At 35.1% G+C, this 12,783-nt stretch overlaps 1 protein-coding gene across 3 annotated transcripts in view; it reads left to right on the top strand.

The window, feature by feature from the left end:
- Window positions 1–12,243, top strand: part of DTWD1 (DTW domain containing 1) — a 35,166-nt gene extending 22,923 nt beyond the window's left edge. For 2 of the 3 annotated variants that reach the window (XM_074234717.1, XM_074234716.1), the window contains one exon: window positions 11,792–12,243. In XM_074234717.1, coding sequence (XP_074090818.1) covers window positions 11,792–12,045 — 254 coding nt within the window. In that variant the 3' untranslated portion in view covers window positions 12,046–12,243. The remainder of the gene's footprint in view (window positions 1–11,791) is intronic. The other variant, XM_074234715.1, reaches the window with a different exon arrangement.
- Window positions 12,244–12,783: the final 540 nt, after the last annotated feature.

Here is a 12,783-nt window from a genome sequence, read left to right as displayed (position 1 = left end):
AAAAAAATCATATCTCAGGGGCTCATACTGTATCCAGCATTGTGTAAAGCTCTGGGGAGATAATTAAAAAAGGCAAGACAATACCTATTCCCAAGGAACTCACACTTTTAAATGGGGGAGATAATATGTAAAAGAAAACTTGGGTGTAGGGTGGATACAGAGCTTCAGAATTCAATCCTAAAGATTGGTGGAAGGTGAGGGATGGGGGGAATGACACAACCCAAAGGTTTTTGTGGGCAATAGCAGGTCACATTGTAGTATCGGGCTCTATAGAACTTGTAGCCAGGGAGTTGGTAAAGTCTATAGTAGTGGGGTCAGATTCAGATAGATGAGATCCCTAATCCACTTCTTAAGGATGCCTGGGTTATGTATTGGTTTAGTTTCAAATGTAATGTTATCTACATTTCATTATATTTGTATTTATTTTATCACTTACCTACCATTTCATTTTAATCTAGTTTAGCTGTTCTTTAATGTGTTGTGGCTGCACACAGCCTGAGCCCCATGTTTGACACTTTTGGTACAAATGATCTTAGGATGTAAAGGCAGGGCAAATGGCAAGAAGGTGGTCCTCCATCTCAACCAAAGGATTATAGTTGGAAATTCTAGCTTGTTCAAGTTGTGTGAGTACTCATGTAGTAGTCATTTTTGCCCAGTAGTCCCAGATGAAATAGGCAGCTTTTGGAGTCAGAAGATGGGTGAAGGGAAGTTAAGGTAGAAGGTCACCTTTACTAACAGTTGGCATTCTTGAAGAACATGAGTTTTGGTAAAGAATTTTGTGAGGGAGAGGGACACATGGAACCTTTCTTCAAACTTATTCATAATTTCTTATCCTGGTTTTTCTAAACACTTCAAGTTTCTTCACATTTTGATGTACTATACCAAGTGATAAGAGAGTGAAAAGAAAAATTTAACCCAGTGAAATTCTGTTGGAATATCAGTAGCTTTGAGAGGAATTTCAACCTAGAAATGATATCTGGGGGCAGAGCCAAGATGTGATAGGAGAGAACTGTCTCTTAGGTGCTCTCGATCAAAACTTGTGAACTAAGGACTCTAACTACATTTTGGAGAGACAGAACCCACAGAGGGATCTAGTGAGGCAGTTCTCCAACCCAAGGTAACCTGGAAAAGAGCAGAAAGGCTCCACTCCACAGGGTTGGAGGTCCAGCCAGCCAGAGCAAAGGAACTTCAGCTTCCTGGAGGCAGCCCCACGGTGCTGGGAGCCGTGGCTCACAGCAGCAGGGCAGTTTCCTGACCTACATCCCAGGTAGCACTGGGCACAATTTGGGGGATGGGGGGGACCTCTGCCAAAGCGAGCATGTGAAGCCCAGCCCTCAGGGCACACAGCATGCAGCGTGGCCAGCCCAGATCCAGGAAATGGAAGCAGAAGCTGGTAAGCAGGAGCCCCTAGGGCATGAGTTCTGAGCCTAGGGAGGGGAGTAGAGAGAGACTGCTGAGCTCTGTCCTCTGTCCCTGGAACAGGACTCTAGGGTTCTGACCACATTCAGATCCTGATTGCAATCTAGGCCCCCCCATAGAACAGCAGCCCCCCCCACCTCAGTCCTGTGGCGGAGGGGTGTGCTTGTGGTCATTCACAGACCAGGAGGGAAGACAGAGCCTCACACACAGAAATTCTTGGGGGGGGGTGTCCCACTAATACTCAAAAGCTCAGGAAGCACCCCAAAACCAGGCACAAGCTAGGGAAATGAGTAAACAGAAAAAAGAGGAATATCATTGAGAAATACTCTGCCTGTGATCCCAGGAAGGATCAAAACACTCAATCTGAAGATGAGGAAGTACAAGCTCCTGCATCTAAAGACTCCAAGAAAAACAAATTGGGCTCAGGCTATGACAGAGCTCAAAAAAAGACTTTGAAAATCAAGTGAGGGAGGTAGAAGAAAAATTGGGAAAAGAAATGAGAAAGAAATGATATCTGTACCTGTGGCATAGGTAAAAAGAACTTTTTATCAATAGAGACTAGAAAAGAAACAGAAGAAAACTTAGGGAGGGACTTCCCAAGCCTAGCCAAGATGGCAGTGTGAAGCTAGCAAGCTCCTAGAGCTTTTCTCTACTAAAGATAAATGAAGCCTCTATTCTGATATTCAGGCTACAGATCCCACTAAGAAAAAGGGCATATTCAAAGAAGTTTTCAATGGTATTCGTCATGGATGATCTTCAGTGAATGTCTGTCTCTTAGGGGAAAAGGGGAAATAAAGCCCAGGAGGTGGGAGAATAGGAAAATCAGAAGGAGGCTCTTAGCCATAGAGCAATCCAGGCACCAACAGCATGACAACAAGACGTCCCAGCAACTAGATAGCAAAACAGTGGGGAGTTTCTCAACTCCAAACAAAGTCTAAACCCTGGGAACACCAAGGCATAAGATAGGATTGGGAACAAACCACTGCTAAGTCAGAACCTGGACTTAAAGGAGGAAACAAACCTCTGCAAAAGCAAATCCTGGATTGCATAGGCAACATCTTGGCCAACGGCACGCCAGCCGCAGGAAAAAAAAAAGGCTTGGATCTATACTCCCAGAAGCAGAGCTCAAAGAACAAAGATGAGCAAAAAAGCTAAAAGCACTCACTGTAGAAAACTACTTTACTTTGAATACTCCTGATTTTGTCTGATTTCATAAAATTACAAAGATGATAACAATGTCATGTCTGAAGAAGAAACTAGTGAAATATCACTCATAGGAGAAGTCTGTAACTTGGACTCAACTACAGAAACTCCTCAAAGAATTTAAAAACCGAAGAAGAGAGGAAGAAGAAAAATGGAAAAAAAGAAATTAGAGTCATGCAGGAAAATTATGAAAAAAATTGACCAGAGAATTCAACACCTTTAAAAAGGAAATATGAAAGGTACTTGAAGAAAATAAAACCCTAAAAATTAGAATTGAACAAATAGAAAACAATGAATCTACTAGACTACACGAAAGCCTAGATCAAAAAAAGAACCTGGAAAACATCATGCAGGAAATTAAAAGGGAAAACTGTCCAAATCTGCTAGAACAGGTAAACAATATAACCATTGAAACTATTCACAGAGCGGGGCAGCTGGATGGCAGAGTAGATAGAGCACTGGCCCTAGAGACAGGAGGATCTGAGTTCAAATCCAGCCTCAGACACTTAATAATTTCCTAGTTGTGTGAACCTGGGCAAGTTACTTAACCTCATTGCCTTAAATAAATAAAATTAAAAAAAAAAAGAAAAAATCCTCAGAACCCCTCCAGAAAGAAACCCCAGGCTAAAAACTCCAAGGGATTTTATGACCAAATTTCAGAACTCTCAAATAAAGGAGAGAATGTTGCAAGCATCAAAAAGAAATCAATTCAAATACAAAAGAAACACAGACTCACACAGGACCTATTAACATTGAAAGATTGGAAGACCTGGAATACCAGATATCTGAGAGCAAAGGACCTAGGATTACAACCTAGGATGTACTACCCTGTAAAATTCAGCATATACTGTCAGGGAAAAAGATGAATTCTCAATGAAATAGAGGACTTGCACAATTTCCTGACACAAAGACCAGAAGTGAACAAAGAATTCAGTCACCAAATACACAACTCAAGAATTGCATACAAAGGTAAATGAAAAGGGGAAGAAAAAACAAAACAAAACAAATGTTGATCAAGGCCATCAAATTGTATACAACACTAAAAGGGAAGAGATAACACTTCTAATTCTTTAGAACTTTATTTCTCTTAGGATATTAAAGGGTTGAATATAATTGAAGAGATTGGACTTAAAGGATATGGGTATAGTTGAGTCTTTTCTCTCCATTGAACAGGTCCAAGATAATTTCACTATGAGACAAAGAGCCCTAATGGAAAGCAGGGGTGTTAACTTTAAATATAAGTGTCTCATTATCCTTAGATCCACTTTAATTCTGCTGTGCTTAGCACCTCGTCTAATGAAGGCATTATAAACTGGGAGGTCTTGAGTCATTTTCTTTATAACTTATAATCATTTGTAAAGTTCTCTCAGATCTCCTTCCAGTACTTAGAGCCCTTTAAGATACTTGTAGTTAATTACATCAGGCTTTGACTTAATCCTTGGTGGTGGTGGTGGGGGATAAAGTGTGGGAGAAAATAGGCCTGGGGGAAGGGCACAATTAGTTTCAAGAAATGATATGACTTTGCATGATACTTTAGCTCATGAGGAGGATTTTTGTGTATTTGGGGGATACTTGAAAAGAGGATAAGGTAAAAAAAGATTATAATTATAATTTGATGTAATTTGACACAATGTGCTTATCAAGCAATCTGTTATAATACCTTGATAACAATATGAGCTTATCAAACATCAAATAATCAAACTGATTGATAATATCTGATTAATAGTGCTAGAGCAATAAATAAAACCAGGGAGAAGAGGCACAAAGATTTATAATTTTAGAGGGAAAGAAGGGAGAATGTGATTGCTGAGTAAATTCCATTCATTAGATTTAGCCCAGAGAGGGAATAAAACACATTCCTTTAAACTTAAGTTTATAAATCTACCCTAATCTATAGGGAAAGGGAATGATAAGGGAAGGAGGGACTGATAAAAGGGAAGGGGAAGGTATAAGTGAAAATAAACTGAAAGTTAAATTTTTAAAAGAAAGGTCAAAGGAGAAAGGTAGTAAAATTTTGGTGAGGAGGAATAAGGGAAAAGGAAAGAGAAAAATATAAATAGAGAAAGATAGCATGGAGGAAATATAGAGAATGGATTAAAAAACATAATCCTACAATATGTTGTTTACAAGAAACACATTTGAAGCATAGAGATTCACACAGGGTTAAGGTAAAAGGTTGGAGTAAAGTATATTATGCCTCAGCTGAAGTAAAAAAATCAGGGGTACCTATCCTGATCTCAGATAAAGTAAAAGCAAAAATCAATGAGGAAGAAAACTACATTTTCTTAAAAGGCACCATTGGTAATGAAGTTATATCATTACTTAACATGTATGCACCTAATGGTATAGCATCCAAATTCCTAGAGGAAAAGTTGAATGAATTACAAGGAGACATAGACAGCAAAGCTTTAATAATGGGAGACTTCAATCTCCCTCTCTCAGAATTAAATAAATCTCACTACAAAATAGACAAGAAGGAAGTTAAGAAGGTGAATAAAATCTTAGAAAACTTAGATATGATAGACCATTTAATGGGGATAGAAAATACTATAACTTCTTCTGGAAAGTACCTGTACCTATACCAAAACTGACCATGTACTAGGGCACAAAAAAACCTTATAATCAAATGCAGAAAGGCAGAAATAATAAATATACACTTCTCAGACTATGATGTAATAAAAATTGCATGTAATAAAAGGTCATGGAAAGATTAACCAAAAACTAATTGGAAATTAACTTTATCTTAAATAATGGATGGATCAGTCAGCAAATAATAGAATTAATAATAATTATTTCTAAGAAAATGATAATAATGAGACATCATACCAAAATTTATGGTATGCAGCCAAGGCAGTTTTGAGGGGAAACTTTATATTTCTAAATGCCTAGGATATCAATGAATTGCGTATGCAACTAAAAAGCTAGAAAAAGAACAAATTAAAGATCCCAATAAAATACCAAATTAGAAATTCTGAAAATAAAGGGAGAGATTAATAAAATTGAAAGCAAGAAAACCATTGATCTCATAAATAAAACTAAGAGTTGGTTTTATGAAAATAAAATAGACAAACCTGGGTAATCTGATTAATAAAAAGAAAGAAGATAACCAAAATACCAGTATCAAAAATGAAAAGGGTGAACTAATCACCAATGAGGAAATTAAAGATATAATTCGGAGCTACTCTGCCAAACTGTATGACAATAAATTGGATTACCTGAGTGAAATGGATGAATATTTACAAAGGTATAAACTGCCCAGAGTAGCAGAAGAGGAAAGAAATCTTAACCCCATTGAAAAAGAAATTGAAGAAATCATAAAAAACACTCCCTAAGAAAAAGTCTCCAGGTCTAGATGGATTTACAAGTGAATTCTTCCAAACATTTAAGGAGCAATTAATTCCTATTCTACATAAAGTATTTAAAAAAGTATGACACAGACATGGTGCTGATACCTAAACCAGGAAGAACCAGAACAAAGACAATGACAATTAAGGACCAATCTCCCTGAAGAATATTGATGCAAAAATCTTAAATAAAATTTTAGCAATGAAACTTCAGCAAGTTATTACTCATGATCAGGTAGGATTTATACCAGGTAGGCAGGGATGGTTCAACATTAGGAAAACCCTCAACATAGTTGAACATATCAATAGAAAAATCAATGGAAATCATATGATTATCTCAATAGATACTGAAATAGCCTTTGATAAAATACAATATTCACTCCTATTAAAAGCACTAGAAAGTTTAGGGATAAATAGAGTTTTCCTTATAGTATCTATCTAAGCCTTGACCTTTTGTTGCTCCAGATGAATTTTGTTACTATTTTTTCTAGCTTGGTAAAGTAGTGATTTGATAGTTTGATTGGTATGGCACTGAATATATGTGTGTGTGAATATATGTTGTTCATATATAGAAATGCTGATGATTTATGTGGGTTTTATTTTATATCCTGCTACTTTGTTTCAAGAATAGCAAGGGAACTGATGAAAAAAATGTAGAAGAAGGTAGTCTACCTCTACCAGATCTAAAACTATACTTTAAAGCAACAGTCATCAAAACTACCTAGTTCTGCATTAGGATAGATTCAAAAGAAGCCGCTGTAAATGACTACAGCAATCTATTATTTGACAAACCCAAAGACATCAGATTCTGTGATAAGAATTATTTGTCACTATTTGACAAAAAATGTTGGGAAAACTGGAAAATAGTATGGCAAAAACTAGGTATAGACCCATCTCTCATACCTTTGTACCCAAATAGGGTGAAAAAGGGAACAGAATTTAGATGTAAAGGGTGTAGATAAATTAGTAGACCAAGAAATACTCTATCAGATCTATGTAAAGGGGATAAATTTATGACCAAACAAGAATTAAAGTACATTATAAACTGCAAAATGAATGATTTTGACTATATTAAATTAAAAAGTTTTTGCTATAGTAAAGTCAATGCTGCCAAAATTAGTTGGAAAGCAGAAAGCTGGGAAACAAACTTCACAACTAGGAGTTCTGATAAAGACGTCATTTCTAAAATTTATAGAAAATTGCATCAAATTTCTAAGGTTACAAGTCCTTCCTCAATTGATACATGATCAAAGGATATGAATAGACAGTTTTCAAATGAAGAAATTAAAGATATATGTATATATAAATCATATGAAAAATGCTCCAAATCATTATTGATTAGAGAAATGCAAATTAAAACAACATTGAGGTATCACCTCACACCTATCAGATTGGCCAATATGAGAAAAAGGGAAATTGATCAATGCTGGAAATGTTGTGTGAGGATTAGGACATTGATGCATTGCTTTGGAGTTGTGAACAGATCCAACCATTCTGGAGAGCAATGAGGAACCAAAGAGCAATAAAACTATTCATACCTTTTGACCTAGCAATTCCAATTCTAGGTCTATGTCCAGAAGAAATTATAAAAAATAGGAAAAGTCCCACGTGTTCCAAAATATTCATAGCAGCTCTTTTTGTAATGGCAAAGAATTGGAAATTGAGGGGATGCCCATTAATTGGGGAATGGCTAAATAAGTTATGATGCATGAATACTATTAAATATTGTCGTTCTATAAGAAACCATAAATGGTTGAACTCTGAAGTAGCATGGAATGAGTTACAGGATCTGATCCTGAGCAAAGGGAACAGAGCCATGAGAATAGAACAACCTTGACAGAAGCAGCTCCTCTCAGCAGTTCAGAGAACTAGGACAAATGTATTACATCGGACAATGCTATTCCCATCCAGAGGAAGAAAAACGAAACAAAACAACCCTTCAGAATATGATAAAACCTTCATAAAAATTTTCTCTTATGTATCTCTCTTCCTTAATCTTAACTTGTCATACTGAAAATTGACTAATTTGTAAACTTGTTTATCAAAAATATGTATTTACAATGCTAACCTGACTGTTCATAGCTGAGAGGAGGGGGATGGGAAGGGAGGGTGGAAGGAAATTTTTGTAACTTAAAAAAATACATGTGCTTATGAATGTAAAAAATAAGAAAAAAGAAAACTTACTTTGGAATGTTTTTCAGAAATAAAGGTAAACTAGGAAGAGGACCTAGAAACAGATGTAAAAACCCGATTTATGTGTTTACTAGTACCAGATGAATAGTAAGACTTAGCTTTTTTTGGGGGGGGGGGCAAGGCAATGGGATTCAGTGATTTGCTCAAAGTCATATAGCTAGATAATAAGTGTTTGAGACTGTATTTGAACTTGGATCCTCCTGATTCCAGGGCCAGTGCTCTATCCACTGCACACTTAGTTACCACAAAACTAAGCTTTTGATGTCCCAAATCTGCCTTTTGCATTTTTATAGCTTTTCTATATTAAATATATGATTTTCCATAGGGGATGCAGCAGAAGAATAGTATTATGGAAGAAGTAAAAAAGACAAAAATTGTGAGACCAGCAGCATTATTTTTGCATAATACTTTAGGTGATAGGAACAGAAACAACTGGAAACCTTTTTTTTTTTTTGTGAAACTTATCTTGTGCTGTTTTCATTACAAATATCTCATGAGAGTAGGAGGATCAAAGGAAATAGATAATGTATGATCAGTAGAAAGATGGAAAAGTATGGAAAAGATATAAAACTGCTAGAAGTAAATGCTGCACATTAAACTCTAGGTTTTTTCCTAAGTGCACTTGTGCTATGTCCTAGATTTATAAAAAAAAATCTTTTTGTTATGGTTTCTAAGACAGAAGTAGGATTTAAATTCTAGATGCTAAGGAGAAATTTCAGATTCCTTTAAACTTGAGTTAATTTTAAAATATACAACTCTTTAGTGGAAAGTTCTTCCCCTTTCCCCTCCTCCACACCCCTTGTGGGCCCCTTGGCAGTACAAGGATTACTTGAGGTTTTGCTTGAATTTATAACTTTTGCATATGTGGTAAGGATGTAAAATTGCCAAGATGTCAGTTTCTTCATAAGCCCAAGTTACTTTCACAAGAAACAATTCATTTTTTGTAATAAATCATTTTCTTTGGCTCTCTCTAGAGAGAGAGAGAGAGAGCCAAAGAAAATGATCTATATCTAGATTGATCTATCTTTCTATCCATCCACTATCTATCTATCTATCTATCTATCTATCTATCTATCTATCTATCTATCTGGCTGTCTATCTATCTAATTACAAATTGTTGAAAATATACTAAATAACCAACTCTGAACCTCTTATCATAAAACTCTCAAACTTTGCACTTTGGAAGTTACATGTTATTATGACCAATAAATGACGAACCTCCTTAACAGAGTAAATCTGAACTATTTTAACAGACCTGGCAAAAGTATCACTGGCTATTTTGCCCCTGTAAAAGTGTAGTGTACTAATTAAAATATCAATAGAATATTCATTGGGAGGGGACATCTACTGAGGAAAAAGAATTGTTTTTATGTGTATGTGTATGTCATGCCTAAGACATCTGTTTAAGATGGCACCATGAAAAAAGTCATAGAGGAACCTAGTTCTTCTACATGTTCTCTAGCAACCAGATTGAATAATAATCAGGAAATCCAAGGAGAAATATCATTAAATGCCTTTATCCAGCCCATAGCTTTAAAAAACAAAAAGACAATAGAAAGCCCCATATGCTAGAAGAGGTCCCTGTCAGTGCCAGCAGGAGTTCAGGTGAACATTCTGGAAATCTGCATCAGTACTCAAACTTTGGAGACTTCGGACCAGAAGAGAGGGTGGAAGCGATCATCAGCAACCCAAGAAATAAAGAGCAGGGCCAAATAGGCCTGACCACTCTATCCAAAAGTGCAAGAATTGGTGTAGCCAGGTCCTGATAAAAGTATTGTTAGGAACTACTGAGGATAGGGATAAGAGTAAACTGAAGACAACACCAAAAACAATAATGAAATATTACTGGTCAACAGATGTCCTGGAGGTCAACCAAGAAGAGAGAACAACAATAAAACAACTCAGGCCAGTTCTCAGATTTAAAAATAGCTTGATCTTCAGGACTGTAAGAGTATCTGGAAGAAATAAAGAGGTAATATAGAATTTTAAATGAAATAAAGAGGAAAGAATGAAAGGAAAATAGAATTAATGACTCTTTGAAACTAAAAAAGAAATATTAGAAAAAATAAAGATTGGAAAATAGAATAATTAAGACATTTGTTTGCCAAAATACAGCTGCATCATAAATTATAAAGCATAAATTATAAAGCATTATGAGTCATTGGACTTCCTGAAAGTCACTAAACCCTCAAAAAGATTAAGCACTTTTTAGGAAATCATAAATAACAACTAGCCAGAGGAAAAAATTAAAATAGAAATTAAAATAGAAAATATTAAAATAGAAACAAGAATGAAGTACTAACACAGAAAGGAGGAAGATAGGATGTGAACTTTCACAATACTAATATGTTCAAGGGGCAAAGGGTATTAAATGGGAAACAGGAACTGAGGGTAGTTCTGTTTTGATGATCTTAAGGGAAAGGGAAAAAATGGGGAGAAATGAGGAAGAAGAGGGTTGAATTTATATGTCTTCCAATTAGAATGCATGAAAAAGGATGCATAGGAGAAGGGTTGGAAGGAGAGAGCATTACATAAACTTCATTCTTATCTGACCTGGTCAAAGGAGACTTGAACTCTGGTATACACACATATTCACATATAATACATAATGAATGTGATATAATTAATGCATTAAAAGGAGCTGGGAAACAGGTGGGGAGAAGGAAGGGGAGCAGAGGTTTATGAACAAGGATAGATATGAGAGGGAGTAGTCACAGAAATTTGAGCAGAGTTCGTGTTACCTCTGTCTTACATTTTTTGTAGTAAATTACTATTTGGACATATTTGGAATATCTTGAATGACTTAAGGGTTTAAATGTTAATATCCATTGTAACTGTGATTTTAGCACAGTTATTCCAATAATCTAGATTATAATCCCATTGAAGTTGATTTATGAGTTTCCTCTGTAACCACAAAGGTTTGTTTAGACACTTCCCCATTTCCCTACTCATCTGAATTATTTCTCTTTATGTTTTTAGAATTTCATCCTTAAACTTCCTATTCTTCTAGTCTGATTTTCTTGAAAGAATTTGTCTATTGGCTTCATTCTGATTCTTTCTCTGATCCCTTGAAAACTTCTCAAATTCTAGGATACATCAATCAACTAATAAGCAGTTAAGCCCCTCCAAATACTAGACCCTGTGCTAAGCACTATCACACTATTCTTGAATTCTTAGCCTTTAAGATGGAGGTTTCCTTGAGGTTCCTGTCATTCTCACACCAGCGGTCAGCTCAATTCAATTTGTTTCATTTTAAGAGCATTTATAAGGATTTATTGTCTCAGGGCATTGTTCTCAGTGGTAAGGATACAAGGACAAAGAAGTAGAGAATGGATAGAAGTTGTCCATAGTTTGCTCAGGCAGCTAAGTTTCCCAAATGTTAACCATTCAACTTTCTCCTGTGGTGATTAGGTAACAATGGTATATAAATAATATCACTCTACATACTTATACTACTGATCTGCTCTCTAAAGCCCTGCATACAATGCCTTGTTTGGAAATAGAAATGAAAGGAATTGTGCCAATTATTTTAGGGGAAAAAACTTAATAGGTAAAATATGAATCTTAATTATTTGCATTAATAGTTTACTCAAAATTCATGTTTTTTTGGTGTGTTTTTTTGACTTTTACAGGCTTATTACAAGTTGAGTTAAAGAAACGGAAAACTTGCTTTTGGCGCCATCAGAAGGGAAAGCCAGATACCTTCCTTTCTACAATTGAAGCTATTTACTATTTTTTGGTGGATTACCACACTGCTATTTTAAAAGAGAAGTATAAAGGACAATATGACAACCTTATGTTTTTTTTCTCATTTATGTACCAATTGATTAAAAATGCCAAAAATTCTTCAGGAAAGCAGCAAGAAAATAGTGCTCTTAATTTGTAAACAAAATTATTCATTAAATTTTGATATTGTCATGTTTGATAAACTTGTAATGAACATTTTGCTCTGTTTTTTTTCCAACTAAGAAATCTAAATGCATTTATGTTTAGAATAATGGTTGTAAGACAAACAAGAATGGAGAATAACTATTAAAAATAAATTTTTTTAAGATATGTGGACTGGTAGTCTATTTTTACATATGGCACAAATAAACTTTGATGTCCAAGGACTTTTTGGAAAGGTTGACTGAGAATACTTATTTTAAAATTTAAATGGTAGACAACATATTATTTTTTGATTTGACAGTTATATAAAATGTAAATTGCATTTGTATGGCATATTTAAAAATTATCTTAGTTTATATAGAAACCCTATGAAGTTGTTAGAATGATTATTAAAATCTTCATTTTACACATGATTTAACTATTGCAAAGGGGCATTTGTTAAAGGTTATAGCTAATGAGAGGTAGTAACAGAGCCAGAACTATAGGTTTCCTGGAATCAGTTGACTTCTTCCTCTTAAAACTTGAATGACTAACAGTCTTCTCTCAGTTTACCTTTCCCCCCCAAATAAAAAGTTGATAGAATCTTAGATTTGTAAAAAGAAATTCATGTGTCAAATCTATAAACATTTAAAAAAATTAAAAGTAAAATTAAGTTGTATTTAACTGATATGATTGTGGTAGAACTAGAAAAGTTTTTAAGATTCAATGTGATGGCTACAATTGATCAGAGAAATAT

Source organism: Macrotis lagotis, chromosome 4 (genome assembly GCF_037893015.1).
Source record: "Macrotis lagotis isolate mMagLag1 chromosome 4, bilby.v1.9.chrom.fasta, whole genome shotgun sequence".
NCBI classification, from domain to species: Eukaryota; Metazoa; Chordata; class Mammalia; order Peramelemorphia; family Peramelidae; genus Macrotis; species Macrotis lagotis.
This window is presented reverse-complemented; position numbering and strand designations above follow the sequence as displayed.